Source organism: Amblyomma maculatum, chromosome 4 (genome assembly GCF_055883805.1).
Source record: "Amblyomma maculatum isolate TAMU_Amacu chromosome 4, ASM5588380v1, whole genome shotgun sequence".
NCBI classification, from domain to species: Eukaryota; Metazoa; Arthropoda; class Arachnida; order Ixodida; family Ixodidae; genus Amblyomma; species Amblyomma maculatum.
Genome location: NC_139347.1, coordinates 93,319,648 through 93,338,988, shown reverse-complemented (window position 1 = coordinate 93,338,988; position 19,341 = coordinate 93,319,648). Strand labels below are relative to the sequence as shown.

Here is a 19,341-nt window from a genome sequence, read left to right as displayed (position 1 = left end):
CTGTCACACTTTCTCCGGCAAGTGTTTGGACGGTACACCAACGCTCCTGTCACGTGGCGTTCCTTGGCGTTCAAGTGTCGGATTGCAGGTGGCAGGAACGCAAGACAACTAATCTCGCGGTATATTGCAGATCTTGCGCGCAGATCTCGCGCACAACTCTCGCGTATGGGATTTCGTTGCAGGAGCCTAGAAAGGTTTTTGCCTTAATAAAACGATTGTGAAGCGAGTAGGGTGAGAAAACTTGCCGTAAACGTTACTCGCCTCGACGCATCACGCTCGACAGACACGATGCTCAGTAATACGCTTATCAGCTCGATACTGCAAACGTGGACATGAAATATGACACGGATATGTCTGCGTAAGAGATCTATTTTTATTCCTTCTTTCATGCAAGTGATAAGCGCCCTTCGATTCCAGAAGTGCGACACAAACGCAATAGTTCTATGCGCTTTACCATCGCTATTTTTGTACACGGTTGTGCCTACATGGTATATGGAGTTTAACATACGGAACAGAAATTGTATGAGGGGAAGCGTAGTGAAGAGCGATAATTTCAACCACCTTAGACACTGAAGGCAAATGGTTATTTGGCTTGCACTTATAGGTTTGCGCCACATAATATAGAGTATGTTATTTTTACCGATTTTTTACCGATAGCAACGCTTTTAAAACCAGAAATTTCCTAAAATCAAAGCACCCCTGGCGCCATTACTGGTGCATTGTCACAGCTGCCATGTGCGACGAGAATAAAATTGGCCAGGGTTCGCTCTGTTAAATCGATTACAGTGAGAAAGCACGAGAAGGTGCAGTTTTAGCTGTACATGTGACGGAGTCCCTGTTATGCTTAGTGGCACATGCAAATACATTTTGTTTTCTATTCTTTTCTGGCGGCCTCATCATAGTATATGTATACATGTGGTGCCGTTTCGGAACCACCGCGTCAAATGGCTGAAGACGCCGCGGTGGCTCAGTGGCTAAGACTGTCAGCAACTGAACCAGAGTACCCGGGTTCCAAACTGACCGGTTCTTATACGCACTGATGGTGTTTTTAGTGTACAAAAGGTCGTGGTCAGTCACCACCCAGATAGGCTCCATCACTCTTCCTTTTGGCTGGCAAACTTGAAAGACCCGCAGGGGAGACTCGCACTTTGTATCTGCTATACCGGTTCGAGTGTGAACTCGCGCGGGCCCGAGTGGTTGTGACCTGACTAAACTGCGTAGCCAATCTGAGCGACGGCAGGAACAAACAAGAGAGATTGAACAAGGTTAGCGGTCGGTGGTAATGAGCGTATGATTGCTTTAGCACCGATATCACAGCTCTCTATTAGAGCTAATTCACCGTCTCACTAGGCAACTACCATGCAGATACGAATATGGCAGGACGACGAAAGTATAGTAACGAATGCAAAATCTCATACTTAAAAGAGTACTAAAGAGGTGACGTAAAAAAATGTTGCCGGCAAATACGGGCGCTGAATCCTGCTCGGGGCAGGGGAGTTCAAAAGCGCGAGCTCTCAACGGCATTCACGTGTTACATTGCTTGCTAAGTGACCGGTGACGCGGCCTCTCGGCTACTCCAGCCCTTCAAAGCGCTACTCTGCGCAGGCTGCGGCCATCATTAAGTTTCAAAGTGCAGATTTTTATTTTCTTCTTTACCGGGTGGTTGATCAGGCGGGCACACACATGCTCTTCAACGTGTGAAGCGCGCTTCTAAGGCATTGTTTCCCCCATGTTCTTGCTCAGTATGAAGGCAAATATGCTTTCGGATATGCTGAAACTTATATTAAAATCACTAGACGCGGGTGCCATCACCTCTGGTTTGGAATATTCAACAATAATTCCCCAGTGCAGGTCATCGACATGCGGTACCGGAGTCGCGGACACGCGACGCAGGATTTTTTGAAAGCTGCTGACGCGTGAAATCTAAGATTTGTCGGAAGTCTGTTGATGCTTGCTCGCGAGTATTATGTCCAATTCCCTCCGGAGGGCTGTAGATTTAGGGCAGCAACAGACGGTAGGTATAGGTGGAACGTACCTTGATTTCTTTCCGCTTACGAACCATATTGAAGGAATTCACAAAGGCGGAATTGTGACGGCAACAGCAGAATGAATCACATAGGTTTCCTGAGATCTTACTTACTGCGTCGTTAATGAATAAATACGCGATAAATGACAAGGCAGTTCGCCGTTTGATGGTCAATGCACATAAACGTTTTCTCTTAGGTGCATTTTCACTGAGCGCGATACATATTGGGGCGTAGTTTTCAGCACTCCTCGAAGTTTCCTCTCGCATTTGACGACAGCACACAGCGCACAGAAGGCCACACATTCGCCTCATCATTGTGGCCGAATCGTTGTCGACGTGCACAAGTGCGATCAGCAGTTTCTGCCGCATCCTGCGCCCGAGCTTGATAATTTCACATAATTTCCTTCGCACCCTGTTTCTACCGCTCACATTATCGTCAACTAGACACGCAGCACGTGATGCAGCGGAGACTCCAGAAAACATGTGTCTTTCGGTAGAGTAAGGGATATGGAGACGCCAGGTGGCACGGACTGCCGGCGTGACAACAGACTCCATCGTTCACTTGACGAGAGAAGCAGTTTTGGTTTCGATCCGCTTTTTTGTACGGTAGTGACTCCTACGATCGGTCGAAATGCAACGACGTCACGGCAGTTCATTTTTTTACTGGCGCTTTGGATGCGGATGAGTCTCGTCTCATTCATTGGCGATTTCTACAGAAACGTCAGCACCATTTCCGCGCAGTAAAACGCCGGTAGTGTTTGCGGGAACTACTATATCTATCATGCTCAGCTGATATTTTCCTTTCGTGACCACTTAAAGTCCACTGAAACTCACTGCAGAGTGTGTAAGGTACAGTTTGAAATCTAAAGCGCGTTTCTGTTACAGTGCATGTCTTAACGGCTGCGGAGAGTAACGCTTGCAGCAAAGCAGTTGCCTCTTTAATACAGCCGCCATTTCTTCTTGCCACCCCGAAATACAACGTCGAGCCACTAATAACAGTTGTAATAATGCAGATATTATTAGCATGATATATCGAAAAATATGGATTGACTGACTGACTTATTGATTGATTGATTGATTGATTGATTGATTGATTGATTGATTGATTGATTGATTGATTGATTGATTGATTGATTGATTGATCACCTCGGTAACGTTGAGACGACCCTCCCTGATGAGCCTCTGGTTGGCCGGGCTGTTGCTCTGGGCAAACGTGGCCTTGAGCATGTGCGCGGCTCCGACCCACGAGGCAGCGATGAGCAGCGTCATCACCAGGCCCAGCGACACTTTTCGGCTGTTCTCATTGCAGCAGCGCTTGTCCACCTTGGTCCCCGGCGGCACACCGTCCGCGGCCCCGTCACCTGCACATCCAATGGGAATAATAAGAAACTGGCAGAGCAATAAAAGTGACATCTCACAACGGGCAGAGGCGAAAAAGAAACGCGATACTTTTCCTGCAAGATATTGGTGAGCTGTGTCTGAGCAAGCTGAAGCAGCAGGTGATGTATATTCAGGATAAAATAAAGGGTGGTGGTGTGTGTGTGTGTGTGGGGGGGGGGGGGGGGACATTTTTCGCATAGAGTGCCTAATAGAGTGTCTCGATCGAGGCACTCTATTTTTGATGAACAAGCAGTACCATCTTGAGGCGTGTGCAGGACTGCCACCAGAAATGGTTTTGTTTCATTTAGCATTTTTGCAATATATCTGACTTTGTTCTAGATTTTATTAGGTTGTGACTAAAGTTCGGAAACTAGTATGTAAGCAGTGCTAGTCTCAGTGCCACGACGCTAAAAAAACAAGATAAAAATCTTGACAGACATTGTTACGCAACTTATCACCAACACAAGCAATCTGAAACGTTTGTAAGGATCGTAGCCCTTTTCTCTAGCCCTTCTGGTCGAAACGGGATGACGTCATGGAGGTCTCGACCAATCACAGAGCACTACCACAGTATGCGCGAATGCGTGCCTTATATGGCCATATGCCAATCAGTGATCAATTACTAATTAATGACTGATTAATTAGGTAGTCCTTTTCTTTAGCCCTTCCATCATAAGCCGCTAAATTAATGCCGCTATCATTAGAAGCCTAGTGAATGTTAGGGTACGACTGTTTACTAAAGAAATTCGCATCAGAAATTGCATTGCAAAGCATTTACATAGAGCGTCTACACACGAGATACCAAAGTTGTATGATTTATATTTTGGTTTATAAGATTTAACGTCCCAGCTGAGGTTATGAGGGACGCCGTAGTGGAAGGCTCCGGAAATTTCGACCACCTGGGATTCCTTAACGTGCACTGACATCGCACAGCATACAGGCGCCTTGTTTTTCTCCGTGGAAGGGATTTGATTCCGCGTCCTAGGGTTCAGCATTCGGCAGCCGTGACCCCTGAGCCCCTGCAGGGAGGTGGCACAAGCGACCGTGGAAGATCTAAATTAGCCGTAGCCTCATAATGAGGGATATCAAATTTCAGCGAGCAATACGAGTTACTAGCCGCAGCGAAAAATCCAAACCACCATTCCAATATATTGTTAAACAGAAGCCCGAAGTTAGAAGATCTTGATAAAAACGTTTTATGCATTTGACATAAAAAGCTTCCAGTACTGCCCTATGGATATTTCACTGAGAGTTATCAAACCGAAGATTGTATGCTTGGCCGGTCTAGAGATATTTTACTTATGCTTGGCTAACAAGCGAGCTTACGATATCAGCCGAATAATGCAATATGGCAGCAAACACCAATTAAGAGTCCAGAAGCGTGACTTTAGGAGGATGCGGAAACACTGATAATGCAGTAAAGCGCAGGCCGTGAGAAATATATTTTTCGTTCTGTGTAAGAAGGTGGAGGTCTGGCCTCAGCAATCATTACCACGTCTGCTATGCTGCACTCTGGCTGGGGAGAGAGAACAAAGGAGGCGGGTGACGATGGCGACAGAAAAGAGGTGTCAACGCTATATGCACGTGCATTACTCAATTCTCGGCCCACAACATAGAGTAAATTAAGACCTATACGGCTCAAGAGATGATGTAATACCCGACCTAGCAGCAGAGATTTATAAGAGTAAACCGCCGGTAGTCTCTAAAAGACTACTCGCGATGGATACCCCAGCTGTATTCTGATACCTCAGCAAATCGTATACACTCGTCATCACCCAGTTGAAGAGGAAGCAACCAAGGACGCTGCGTTCCAGCCCCGAAACATCCCCACAAAAAAACTCCCCCCTTTAAAACACGTTCTGCGCAAAAACTCTAAATAATTCAGAGATACAAGTAATATTACCTTCATTACATCGCATTGCATTACGCTACTGAAATAAAAAATCTATATATACGGAACCTATTCATACCGGGTTATTGGACATAGTAGTTATAGAAGTTGTAGGATATAGGGATTGTAGGATGTAATTGACGGCTCTGGCGCTTGTGGAAAAATGCGGCATCAGGCTTTAAAAAAAAAATTAAGATGTATAAAATAACGCAGCCATATTTTTGTACATAAAAAAAAAAGAAAAAATTGCCATCCGGACTGGGAGTCGAAGCTATATCCCAACGCACGCCAACCCAGCACGCTTACAACTACACTACGGCGACGTTTCTTATTTTTCGTGTGAAATTTACTACATTTAAACATTGTTCTATGTACGTGGTTAGAAAAGAAAGGTATTGTTGTGGCTACGGTAAACTTCCTGCTGTGTGATTCCCCAGAAACAACAAAGCACTGTCTCATTCATTGCAAGGATGCAATACTCTTCGGAGATGTTATACAAAGAACATTGAAAACAAAGGGTCAAAATTTGGCATTGCACTCTGTAATATATCTTATTGCATTACCACTTGTGGATGAAACTTTGTACATGTCCTTCCTAGGTCGATTACATAGCCTCTGCAAAAGGCGCATGATTGAAAGACATTGTGAATCTGTTGCTTCTGCAAAGGACAATTTTAGTTATGATTGTTCAGTTAAGAAAATTGTACGCAGAAGCAGAGTTCGAACCGGATGGGACCCACTCTTAGTGATGTGCTCTGCACTGCCTCTTGTTTAGAGCTTTGTTAACTGGGTACGCCCTATTTCGCATTGTGTTGATCCGATGGTGTTTTTCATAATACTCTGTACATGGTTCATGCACACAAAACATTGTTTACACTAGGGTGACTTTTTTGGTTTCTGCGTTTCCTGTTCACAACGAAAATAGTTCACTGATAAAAATAAGGTTACACTCTGTTTCAGAAACGTTTCAGGTCTGCCAGCTAGATCCAAACCTGGAATCAATTAAGATTTCTCATAGCTTGCTTTGAGATAATACCTTCCGTGAAATACCAGCTCCCTGAGCGAGCATCCACGTCAGCGTGTCTCACAGACGTTCTAATTTTCCATATATGTGGAGGCAAAGCAACAGGATTAAGTCGGATGGCACAGCTTCTAGATTATGGACTCACAATAACTGTATATCACACGGCGTTATTGGCAGGTTCCTTCTCTTAAAGTCATCTACGAGGTACACCAGAGAAATACTGCTTCCCAGCAGGAAAAGAAAATTTAGTTTACAGTTTCCGGTTTGTGGAAAATCAAGCAGTCCACCCACCACGGTAAAAACAAGCCTTTTTCCCTCAACCATAGTTTAACAGGTAATGTACCCATGTGTAAAAGAAAGAAGCAAATTTTGCCGATGATCGTACTAAGGCGACTCGTTTGAACGGCGGTTATATTCGTCTTTTTCTAGCGTTACTTTGCTGTTTCGCACTTTGTATCCTTTTGTCGAGTGCGGTCATCGCTCACTGATTACTCTTTAAACACGCTGATTTTCTTTTTTCGTTGCGATCACCAAGCGCATCTTTGTTTTAGTGAGTACATATGCTTGACCATGTGCTGGCTGTTTTGTCGTCGTCTTACAGCGCTTATTCTTTTTTCAACATACAGAGATATCCGGTATATTACTGCGTGGATAGCGCATGTTTTAGCTTCACATAATGCCAGCGGAGAAGCGGTGCCAATATTTCACTTTCCACTATGCGTTTTGCATATGGAAGCCTTCAAATAAGCATCACTGCTGATAGGCAGCTGTGGATGAATACTTCGGTGGGCGACGACGTGTTCAAGTTATGCTCAAGCAGACTTATGTTCCTGGAGAAAGGCTAACTTTTTTCGTGCACTTTAGCGCTGCAGGCTCCTCTATGATATGTTCAACACAAGATTGGACAAGATAGACCGATTGTTGCTTGTAATTAACGCATACTCTCACGGGAAAGAACGCGCAACCATGCGATGTAATGAGCCTATGCAGAGATAGATAACGAAACATATACTTAAATGATGTTCACTTTATTTAAATGTTAAAAACGCTTGGTTGTTTCTTTAAATACTGATCCAATGTAGCTGGGATATCGCACTTGTAATCAAATTCTGCCTTTGTAACCTTGAACAACAATACCTTGTGGTATATGAGAGCAAATCAACATCTATATCATGGTCCACATGACATATATCTCCAGCCATGAGGAAAACACAAGACCTATTCACAGCTCCGATATTGCCGAAAATATATTCAACATCCGACATACAGGAGTTGCAGGAGCCTGTTAAGGAGAACACAGGGCCTATATGCATATCCCGCCCGTCCTCCTACTAGTCTTGCATGCTTATTTATGTGTTCTTTAAGGCCAATATCGGCTCCTATATACTCCTATTTTATTTCTTTAGGAACCTATAAAAATAGCATATAGGTTTGCTTGTTTTTTCAATAGGGTAGCCATGGCACGCGCACTAATCTGCAGGAGAGCGATCGTATGCAGAAGAGTGCGGTCAGGGACATTCCCCCGGCAACCTCCCACTTTCCAGCCCTAGTTTCTGAATCGTAGTGCAAGCGCACGACTCGTTCGAAATCCTGACCAATCACGAGCCGAGCTGCAGCAGAAAGTCGCTCAAGTTACAAAACATCGTGGCCCGGGGGACCCTGGCAAAACAACTCTAGATACAATGCAAAGGCTAGACAACTGCAGAGTCCCTCAGTTCTGGCAAGGTCAATCGATGCCAACGGCTGCTCCAGCAAAAGTGCTTCGTTACTCCAGCGTCCCCGCTGTGTGCTAGCCAGACGAGCGTTCTATTTTGAATACGGGTTGGGTCGATCTCGTGAACTGGAACGAGGCACGCGCGACTCAAGGTCCCTACATCGGATACGCCGTGGCGAGTTTGAGTGTCGCTCCTTCGTGTTTATAAACGGAAACAAAAGGCAAAACGATTCCGATAAAGCGTGCCCCTCGGCACAAGAGCCCTTCAGCATTGCCCCCAATGGCAACGGTGACCTTGGGTTGTATGTGCTCCTAACAACACCGCCCTCCGGCCGCTAATTGTACACTGCTCGCAGAAGTACTCTTTGGTGTGCGCCGGAAACCGTATATGCATAAGCTTCTCTCGTCTGCACCACGTGTATCTAAAACCGAATACGTTGCGTTGTTCTATCAGAACGAAGTTGATTACGACACGCCCCTGCCGAAACGTGACCAGCCTATAAAAACAACTTCAGAGGACGGACATTGCGCAGCTCTCTCGAAGCCTACAAGGCTCTCAGGCAACGCGTGCGTCAGAACCGTTATACCATGAATTCTCTTGGATTGTCAATGCTCAACGCAACGTGGAGGAAATTCGATCGGCATGGAAAGAACATCGCCGTGACGGCCATTCGATATGGGAAGAGTAGGCCTCCATGAAATTCGTTATACTCGTTGCTTAGTGCTCGCGTTTATTGTTAAGGTAATGTCGGAAGCAACGCCCAGTCGAAATGGTCAAGCATTAGAGCGAATACGGTACAAATCACATACAATATGTTCGTGGACAAGCAACAGCATTATAGGATACGACACTCAAGAAACAATTTAGTGTTGTAGCCTTTATGCAGAAATAAAATGACTTTCTTTCCGATACGAGCTACGCAAATCCACTGCAGAAAGTTTCTCCGTGTTACATTCTTAACAGAGAAAACAGCTTTATGGCTGACATATTTGGTTTCACAATGCATGATTGGTTAATTGGAGGAGCATAGCCGGTTGATGCTGCTGCTGATAATAAAAGTTGTGATTTTTGCGTCTTGTCGAAAGCAGGTTGACAAAAATAAAGTACTTCTGTTCTTGCTGCGAATTGCACATGCCTGAAGGTATCCTACAATTGCCATAGCACACCGTAAGCTTATATGGATGCTAACTCACGGCATGCAAAACTGTAACCAATTCCCACTCCACTGTAGACCTGCAAGCAAGCCGGTCCGTTCTTTATTGTCCTTTTGAGCCTACCAGTCATTCAGACCATTTGCGTTTGCTTAAAGCATACAAACGATGCGAGTTTAAAGATAAGGCGAAAACGAGCGACGGGAAGCAAGTCACTAATCTATGATAACTTTCCTCTGATAACACTGCTCTTCACTCGTTTTTTTTTTTTTTTTCATCTTTTTTTCATCTCAACACTCAGCAGGAATACTGTGGAGATGGTTCCTGGCGCCAATAATGTAACTGGCCCAACCAAATTTTGCTTTGCTGACTGCCACGATGCAGTATTTCCATTTTTTTTTTTTTACTTTTCAAGAAATGTACCTTCCAACATGCATTGCCGAGCGAAAACCGTGAAAGAGTATCCATCAGTGTGCGCCACATTAAAGTCTGGCCACTTGCGGAGTACCTTGAAGTAGGCATGAACGTTGCAAAATCTATCTCTCAGTACTTCAACTAGAGTCGGGGTGGGGGAACCGAGCTGGGGGGACGGGGAACCTCAAAAGTGGCTTCAAGTAGGGAACCTGTCTCAGAAGCCTGAGACCCGGCAAACGCATTGCGGTAGTGGAATGATCCAAGGGCCGAGGGCCGCATATTCGGCTAAGAGCGAGTGCTCGCCCTCTACGGAGGCCCATATGGGAGCTCGGCTCGAATTGTCTAACAGTCAAATCCTACGCTGCCCACATTCCCCTCCAACTTCCCATAACCCTATCCCAATTCCTATTTCCCATTACCCTACAACCCATCCCTTCCGCTACTTCCCACGGGAGATACGTGGGGTCTCCCCGGGCCCGCTTCCTCGGCTGTGGGTCGCTTTAGTAGCACCTCCCCCTTTTATTTAATAACTTCCAATCAAAAACTTTTGTCTCATTGACCTATTCATTTATTTTTCGAATTGCGGAACTTTCTCTCCCCGCGATACATTAGTGGTGCGGACTCCATCTTACCTTATGTCATGAGTGCTTTGAAATTATACGGCGGAGCGAAGCCTTGAGTATGAGCGGCGCGACCTAGAAAAGCATCCGGAGTAAGCAACGAGTTACGCCCTACTGCAGAGATGATATCACAGCTGTAAAGTATAAAGTTGTAATTTGTGGGGTTAGCGTCTCGAAGTGAACCATGGGCTAGGGACGCGTATAGGAGGGATTCAGGTTAATTTTACCACCTGGGGTTCTTTAAAGTACATTTAATTCGCATAGTACATGTGAACCTTGATTTTCGCCTCCATCGAAACGCTGCCGCCAGGAGCTAGGATTGAACCCAGGACCTCCGGCTTAGTAGCCCAGCGTCTTAGCGCTGCGCCACTGCGGTAGAAATTTTTTAAGCCGTTTGATCTGAGGATGTTCACTCATGTCTAGCCTTCCCAAGCCCTTCTAAGCATCACTTTGAAGTTGTTTTTTTCACTAAGGCTTTATGGTAAACAGCCTAATGTTTAAATCAAATTATGTACAACATTTTGGAGCTTATAAAGATATGCTAAAAAACGTAACTGTTTTATAGCTGCTAGTAGGTCGTATCCAAGTATTTATCGCTGACTGAGTTAGTTGAAATGTGTGGTTTGTCAATTGCGACATCAAAAAGCGCTACAAAATAGTTTTAGATATGTCACCATGATCCTATACTATACTCGTTCCGTTATTTGATGCCATCAGCATCGTATAAGAAAACGTTTTCGGAGAATTCAACTAAAACAAAAAGAGATAACTTCTTTCTTTAGTAGACAAAATTACAGTGAAGTTTTGTCATAATTCTTAAAAAAAAAATAAAAACGTTACGCAGGGCTCATTTATGGAACTTACAGAGTTTAAAGAGAATACGAAAATGTATTCTTCTTGCAAGCAAGCTGCCTGTACAGGTCAACCTCACCGACCCCAGTTAGCTTCTATTAACAGTATGGAGCAAGGCACAACTACCTGCCTAACTTCCTAGCCTAGAGAACAAATTCCCTAACATCGCTCCCAACACACAACCCCTATTCATATCTCTTCTTAGCCTTCCTTAACCTAACTCTTACCTGCATAAAGAATTTCCTAACTACCTAGCCAGGTGTGAGTCACTCTCTCTCTCTCCCTAAACTACGTTTCCCTGCCCCCGTAATGAGCAAAGGAACAGCGCCTATACTGGTCTACTTCTTTGTCCTCGTCCCATCTCAGTGGAGCAGTCTCTCTCCTTTCTCAAACGTTGTCCTACCATCGGTGTCCCCCCTGACGCTCAGCGACTCAACGCACCCATACTCAAAAGCGAGCAAGGCTCCTCGTATACGGCTCTAGAATTCATAAGGGTGGGTCAGCTGTTCGAGCGGCCCAATGACCCAGTGGCACACAGCACCAGGCTCAACTTTTACCTTCGTGCAGCAGCGGCAGCACGGAGAGCGCGAACTCCTCGCTAAGCCTGGTCTCATTCTTTCGGCGGCAGCACTTGGGCCAGCTGGACCTCTTGGTCCCGTGATAGGCGACCGACGAGTCCGGGGGCGCCAGTGAAGCGCCAGCCGCGCGGGTCGAGGTTCGGCGACAGCATAGCAGCGGCTCGCTGAGCGCGCCAAGCTCCGTCTCGGAGCAGCCTCCCTCCGCGCACTGGGTGAGCGTTACGCTGAGCATGCTACTCTCGAGTAGCACAGCGGCTGGCACGCACATCACACACTTCCCGTTGGTCGTCTCACGCAACGTACGACAAGAGGAGCCTCCACTGTGCGCTGCTGCTGGCGTTGCTTTTTATCCTTCTGTGTACCAAAACCCTCGCTGTTCTCGAGCTGTCGCTTTTTTTCATCGTTTTCACCACCACCACCACCTCATCGTCCAGTACAGCAGTGAACGGCGGGGAAAGAGGCAGCGAACCTGGGCGCAGCGCTTCTCTCAACTGCTGCGGTGTGTCGGTCCCGGGGGAGCTGCTGGGGCGCCGTGAGTCGCGTATCGACGATTTTGCGGCGCCGTGAGAAGTGAGTTGATGAGGGGGCAGGCAATAGGGCAGAAAGGAAGAGGCCTTTTGTGCGTGACGTGGCTTCCGGTTTCCGGTCCGGTCGTCTCCCCCAGGTAAACCCGGTCATGCCAGGGGTGTTATCGATAGACCGGTGGAAAGAGAGCGAGCAGGAGAGGGAGACGGTCCTTGTGCCTCCTGGCAACGCTTTTGTCTCTGCGGGCACAACCGAACGCGCCAGCGCGGCGTGTCGCAGGCGTACGAGCACGTACTGGATAGAGCAGAACCCGACAAATGTGTGCTCGCCGTTTCTCCGCTCTCTGCTGGAAGTGAGACTTACTCGCCTTGCTTGGTTGGGTCCTCGCGTTCTAACATGAGTAAATTACTTCCGCGTCTGAGCTTGAAAGCAATGGCAATACGTAATCCAGTAGATGACAATGGCAGGATGGTATCTGATATTGGTGCTGCTCATGTCCGTGTAAACTAATGTCGCATGAGGTTTTTCCTAACGTCACCTCTCCGCCTCCCACTCCTTTCTTCGTGATATTCGACAGTTCTCAGCTTTAAGCAGGAAGACTGTGACTACATATTTTGTAGCCTTCTTTCTCCGGACAGCAATATTGAAGGCCTATTAACAGATCAAATGAAATTCTCTAGATCCTGCCAAGTGAGTTTCTCAGATGTATTTGGACGCCGTGATCATCCTATAAAAGTACAACGCTTCGCTCGCCACACTCCTTTAAGTCATTCATTCCGCGCGCAGCAATTGACTGGAGTAACCTCTAATCAACCACTGTCATTGACACGATTTCATCTAGAATACATTAACGCATCTGGTCACATAGTGACATTAATTATCTGCCTTTCATTTTATTATTTAATCATGTACTCTTATTGTACTGCAGGAATTAGCGCGGCTTACTACGTATGCGGCACACGTCCATGGCTCAAAGCATGCATTCTTTAAACATGTGTTCATTTGTTGTGCGCATATCTTGCTATTCCTGCCCATTGTTTATTCCTTGTCAGATCTGGTTTTATTTCATTAATTTCTGTAATTAATATTTTTGTTTATTATATGATTATTTTATTTTTTGTCCTGGATACATTCTCTTTGTCGTTCATTGCTATTCTCATACATTTACTAATTCTGATTCCCATTTGCTTTATGTAAGATTTTGTCGATGCTACCATAATATGCTCGGTTGTTGTCTAACATTCTGAGCCTTTTTTGCCTATTATATACTTTAATGCACCCACGCATTGCTATCATTTGAATTCATTTAGAGGTGTCTGAATAAATCAACAAACAGACATTATTATTAACGGTTTCGCAAGCAGACGGCCCATTGTTGAATGCTACAAGTTAGGCGCTCGACGGTATGTCCACAACACTGACGAAATAGCGTATTTACTCGATTATAAGCCACCTCCCCCCCCCCCCCTTTTTTTTTTTTCACGATTGCGATGCCCAATGTGAAAAAAAAGGGGGGGGGGGGGTGCTTAGATTCAAAAAATTTAAATTACCCCTTCCCCTCATGTTCTCGCCTCGGTATCCTGACGAGACGGGCGCGAGAAGTAACAGCTTATTTGGCAAACACATTCCGTAAAAAACGTTTGCAGGGCGCTTTAAGTTCAATCTGTCACAGCTCTCATGAAACTCATTCCGACTTAGGCTACGGATGCCAAACAAATTGATACCAAACAAAGCAATGCGGGAACGCGATGCCTGCAAAATTTGGAGGGATCCGCCGAATGGCCGGTGATTTTAGGTCCACATGACAACACTCTGATAGAGTTATCGAGGTCGCTTTCGGTCGATTTTTACCGTTCTGCAGCGCCAGCTGTCGTTTAGTGTCGGAACGCAGCAACACAAGAAGATCGCGCCACGGACACCGAGCCACTGCGTGTCTGCAACGGCTCCGGATCGAATGAATGAGAAAGCGCGCTAGAAGCCTTGTCCACACTCTCTTCCTCGCAAAAGATGGTGTGCCTAGATTGGCATGGATTTTTTTTTTTTTTTTCAAAATGTTTCGTGAAATTAGCGGGTGAGACGCTCAGATACGGGAGGTGCTTAGAGTAGCGAAAATACCGTACATTTCTTTTAGCATTCACAGTCACCACACACATACTGAATAGCTAAGCGCGAACCTTAGCTAATTTTTGCAGACTGTGCTTCTTAAGGCACACATATCATATCTCGTATCCCACCTTAAACTCCTAGGTTATATTTGTTTATCTACAGCGTAACTTGCTTGTAAAGAAATTTGCTGTGCCTGCATATATTTTAATATGCCTCCTTCCACATCGTCACCCGTCATAATCCTCTTTCTTTTCCCCTTACCTAGTGCAGAGTAGCAGGCCAGATTTTAATCATCCCGGCCAACCTCTCTGCCTTTCCTTTCAGTAACTCCCTCTATCTATCTATAGCTTATTTTTTTAATTCTTTACCGTCCTCTTTACCTCTCCCTTCCCTTCGTCTCTCCCCTTACCCCTAGCATACGCAGAGTAACAAGTCATCGGATTTGAACATCGGCTGAATTACCTACATTTCCATTAAATAGCTACAAGGCAGCCACAGGTTCTCTAGTAAGTGTTTGAAAATTGCATCAACAAGGGTGTGTTCGTTATGTGGTCACAGAAATCATTAGACTATCAATGACACCTGCAGTCGGATCTCTCTTGCCAAGAAAGTACGCAATTTTTTTCTAAATACTGTGTGCGGGTTGATGTAAGTCTCCGAACGTCTTCAAACGGTAGAGTGGCTAAAAAGCATGCCAGGTATTCGCGACAGCACAGGATAGAAAAGAGTCAGCTAAACTAACGCAAGGTAGCTTATTGCAGCGATTTGTCAGCGAAGCTGAACAAGTGGTAGATCTATTATCGACCTGGACTGAATTCTGCAGTCGACTGCATTATTCTAGATGATTTAAAGCACAAGAAGAACGCACTGAAGGTGGAAGACATTTTCTAACTACAATCCCTCACAGATGGGTCATGCCGAGTGATTTTATTTTAATTCGTTTCTAAACTAGCAATCAATTCTTGCTATATAATTTGCCACTCAGAAATGAATGTGAGATAAGCATAACGACTCCAACAAACTGATGGCAGTGACTGATAAATGTGATGCTCCTATAGGCAGGGTTGCTTACTTTTCGCAAAGATGAATCCTACAGTTTGCAAATGGACACTTACTGAGCTTGCCGCATTTTACCTCTCCATGCTCATACGCCTATTGATTTGGAGCTGATAAGTCTGCGGCCACGTAATGTTCTGAAAGCCGACAGGCTCCCATGCTGTTCTTGCTCCGCTTTCACAGTTCCGCTATTGCTGTGGTATGCCAGTTAGACTAGCGCAGCTACAAAGCACATCTCAGTAGCGGTACATTAAGCCTCATAAATAAATGAGAACATCTGTGGGCATCATGTAGGCCAGAATATGCATATGTGCCTTCTACGCGATAGCATGTGATGTGGATGCTATTGTTATCTTCTGGTGCGGGAAGCAGAATTCGGGCTCCAGCTTCTAGTAGCCGCTTCATATCTGGCATGGCGGCAGTGACTCGTCTCTATTTTTAGAGTAGAAGCACTACTTAGATAAATCCTAAAGGCAGGAGGTATATGCCTGACGCATCAACCTTTGAGGACGCCTTTGACAGGTGGTAGATGGCAGAGGACATGGCTGGGCAGTCATTGGTCGGCCGTTACTTTGACGCCACAAGACCACATGCAATGGCGGAATGGGTAGACACTGTCATATCGGCTTTCGTCACTCATATGAGAGGATTAGATCGGTACCCAGCCTTTCAGGACCCTTGGTCCCCGAGTTCGACACGCTGCCCCTAAGCCACGCAGGCAAATTCATACAGCCCGTTTAAAGCGGGACATTCAATTTATGTCACTCCTGGCTCCCTGTGGTAGTTAGCTCAGGTGACATCATCCCATCGTCGTACACTGATTGGACTGTGTTTTCCCTAACTTCACCTCTCTTAACATTGCTTTTATTTGAGTGTGCGCTTACGTCTGTCACGTGTTTTCACCGTATAAACAGGCGTAGTGAACAGAGTGAACTGAATCTTCTTTGAAATAGATAACGAGGCTGCAGTTTGTCAACGGTTGATACGCGCTATGCCAAGCGGCGTGCACAACAGTGAGCGAGAAGACAGCGAAAACGTCATCTACGTTTGCCGTCTAGCACTATGAACTACATACGACCAGTGCGGTCACAAGTTATACCAGATTTAGTCACGTTAGACCTCTGTACTTTTGTTATTTTCATTCGCCCTCTTTTCTCCACTCTGCAGCAGTGATTGTACCCCAGTTCGTGATAGTCGACATGACCCGCCGCCATGGCTGAGTGACTAGGGCGCCCGACATCTGTCAATTAAAACAAACTAATGGTCTGTATGCTTTTTTTTCCTTTCGCTCAGAGAACATGGTACGACCTCTAACAGGCAGCGAGATTTTGAGTTGAGACGGCCACAGAAAAACCCCGAAAGTGTAGGCAATACTGTTCTATGGGTTAAAATGACTAATAAACAGTTCGCCGACCATGCATGGCAAAATTACTTTTGAAAAGGAATTAAATTACATAACTAATTACTTTGCTGAAAATCTAAGAAAAGTAATTAAATTACATTACTCATTACTGCTCTAAAAAGTAATGAAATTACATTATGATTACTTCTACTGAGAAATTACTTTTAAATTACTTTCTAGTTTCCATCCATGCAAAAACTAATCAAAGCTAATAAACAAAACAAAAGCTTGGTCTTCGGACGCGAAGACACACATTCTTTCGTCTTCCCGCCAAATTCTGTCCCAGAGAGCTATTCCTTCCCTCTCTCCTACAGCACGGGCTATTACAAAAAAAAAAAAAAAAAAAACACGTGGTCGAACAGTCGTGAAATGACCGGCGAACCCAGCGTCTTGCTGGTACGGAGCTGTCTCCGCCATTTGAAGGGCCCGAAGAAGCTAGGTTATTTATTGCTTCCGCAGTCCCAAGAATCGACGTCGGCACATATGTGCTCACTGCTCAGTTGTGCTCAAGCCACGGTGCCTCACGTCATGGACCCTTCCGCCTATCTCCACCAGCCCCAATCCTCCCTCGCACCGTGGTGTTGAGTGTAACCAGGCACCACTGTGCTCTAGCCGACGCAGCAGGGAGTGCCGCTGCGCCGCGCTCGCAACTAGTTTTCAGCTCCAGCCTTTTTGCACCATTTCTCCCTTCGGGATTCCCTTGACGCCTTGTATCCTGCTACTTGGAGAATGGTTGCCCCTGCTACACACGAGGTCTCAGACGCACTGTTCTGCTTAATCTGTCCCCCTTTGCCGATCCGATACGCTGGCTTCGCTTGCCGCACGTCGTTCTTGCTTTCGCGGCACTCTACTTCGTTGACTATTGAAGGAGTAGTGGCGCACTTTAGTAAAAGTAATTTCGAAAGGAATTAATTACTTTTGCTGCGAAATTACTGCCAAAAAGTAATTCATTACATTAGTAAATTACCAACCCGAGAAAGAAATTCATTACATTACAAATTACCGAGAAAAGTAATTCAATTACAGTAATTTCATTACTGTAATTCAATTATTGCCATGTCTGTCGCCGACTGTACTGTTGTCCAAAAGAGAAAGTTACTTCACAGTTTCTCTCTCTCTCTCTCTCTCTCTCTCTCTCTCTCTTTTTTGCAGAATAACTCATATCTGAAAAGTTTGCTTAACGTGGCATAAAAATGGGCGCACGTGCTACAGGTTGCTTCCCCATCGTTCGCATGCAAAATAAATCAGAGCGCAGTAGTTATTGTTTGCCTCTGCTTAGAGGCAAGTAGTAAAACGTGGCACTGGCCAGGGTATGGTAAGGAACGACACAACAGATGATTAAAATAATGGCAAGGTGTCAGGGGGAAATAAGTGGTCACGAACGACAGGTAAATCAATGAAAAAGTAAATAAATTGAAATGATCAAATAACTGATAGGAGCGCAAAACTGCGCCTATTACCAGGGGCTTACGTCATATTAGACTTAAGAATGTTTCCGGCCATTTGTTAGTGCGTAGTCATTTGACAGTGATGAATACCTTTAAATGTTTCCTGAACATGCAGGTGCCCTTAGTAAAATATTCCGTTTCACTCCCCTCTTCAGGCAAGTGTTTCATCGGTGGAAAAGGGAAGCAAAACACTAAAACACCTACACCCATCCGCCGAGACCATCGGCCAGCCAGTGGCTAGGGCCTGAGCAGCGGTACCAACAGACAGCTGACACTGTTTCCTGTTCTAGCAGATGTTATTCTGCACTGAAGTTATTGTGTGAAGCTAATGTGTGCTCTCAACCATCTTACGTCATAATTACCCCACTGCAGGACAAAGGCATGTCCGATGTCGCTCCAGTTAACCCGGTCATCTGCCAGCTTTATCATTTGATCCCTGGAAACTTCCGTACTTAACTTTCTTTCACCCCCTGCTACACTTGCCTTCCTTTGGAATCTAGTCTGTTGCCCTTAATGATCATCAACTATCTTGCCTTTGCATTACATTCACTGCTTGAGTGATTTTCTTACTGTTGATTTCTACTACAATATGACTAGCTCACGTGTGTTCCCTTACTCATTAGCATGCTTCCTCTCTTTTAATGTTACCATTTTTCATTCCATAACTCCCTTAGTGGCCTTACATTTAAGTTGAACTCTTTTCGTTAGCATCCACGCTTCAGTACTATAGGTTAGTGCTCGTAAGATACCGCTGTCACATACTTTCCTCTTGAGGGATATTGGTAACTGGCCATTCATGATCGGATAGTATTTGTTGAATGCGCTCCAGCATAACCTGATACTTCCATATAGTTACCTCGCACTCAGTTGACATATCTGCTTGAACCCTCGCCTCTTCTCGGAATCTCGGCCCAAGAGTTTGTTTGCGATGTGTTGCATTTGTCTTTTCATTCCTTACCTTTAATTTCTATTACAATTGCATTGCGATATCTAGAAAGCCATGTGCAATAAGCTCTCAATTAGGGTAGTCCGATGTCAATGTCCATTTATGTCTTCATCCGTGTTCCACTTAATGCGCTTCACTTCAAAGATGAAGAAAATTTAAGATCGCATTGATCAGTTTTACCGATTAGCATATCATAAATAGATGCAA

The 19,341-nt window shown here is 45.3% G+C and overlaps 1 protein-coding gene across 1 annotated transcript in view; it reads right to left on the bottom strand.

Moving 5' to 3' along the window:
- LOC146191678 (solute carrier family 35 member F3-like) overlaps positions 1-19,341 on the bottom strand; it is a 74,519-nt gene that overhangs the window by 27,895 nt on the left and 27,283 nt on the right. The window contains exon 2 of the mRNA XM_084602200.1: positions 3,173-3,387. Coding sequence (XP_084458326.1) covers positions 3,173-3,387 — 215 coding nt within the window. The remainder of the gene's footprint in view (positions 1-3,172; positions 3,388-19,341) is intronic.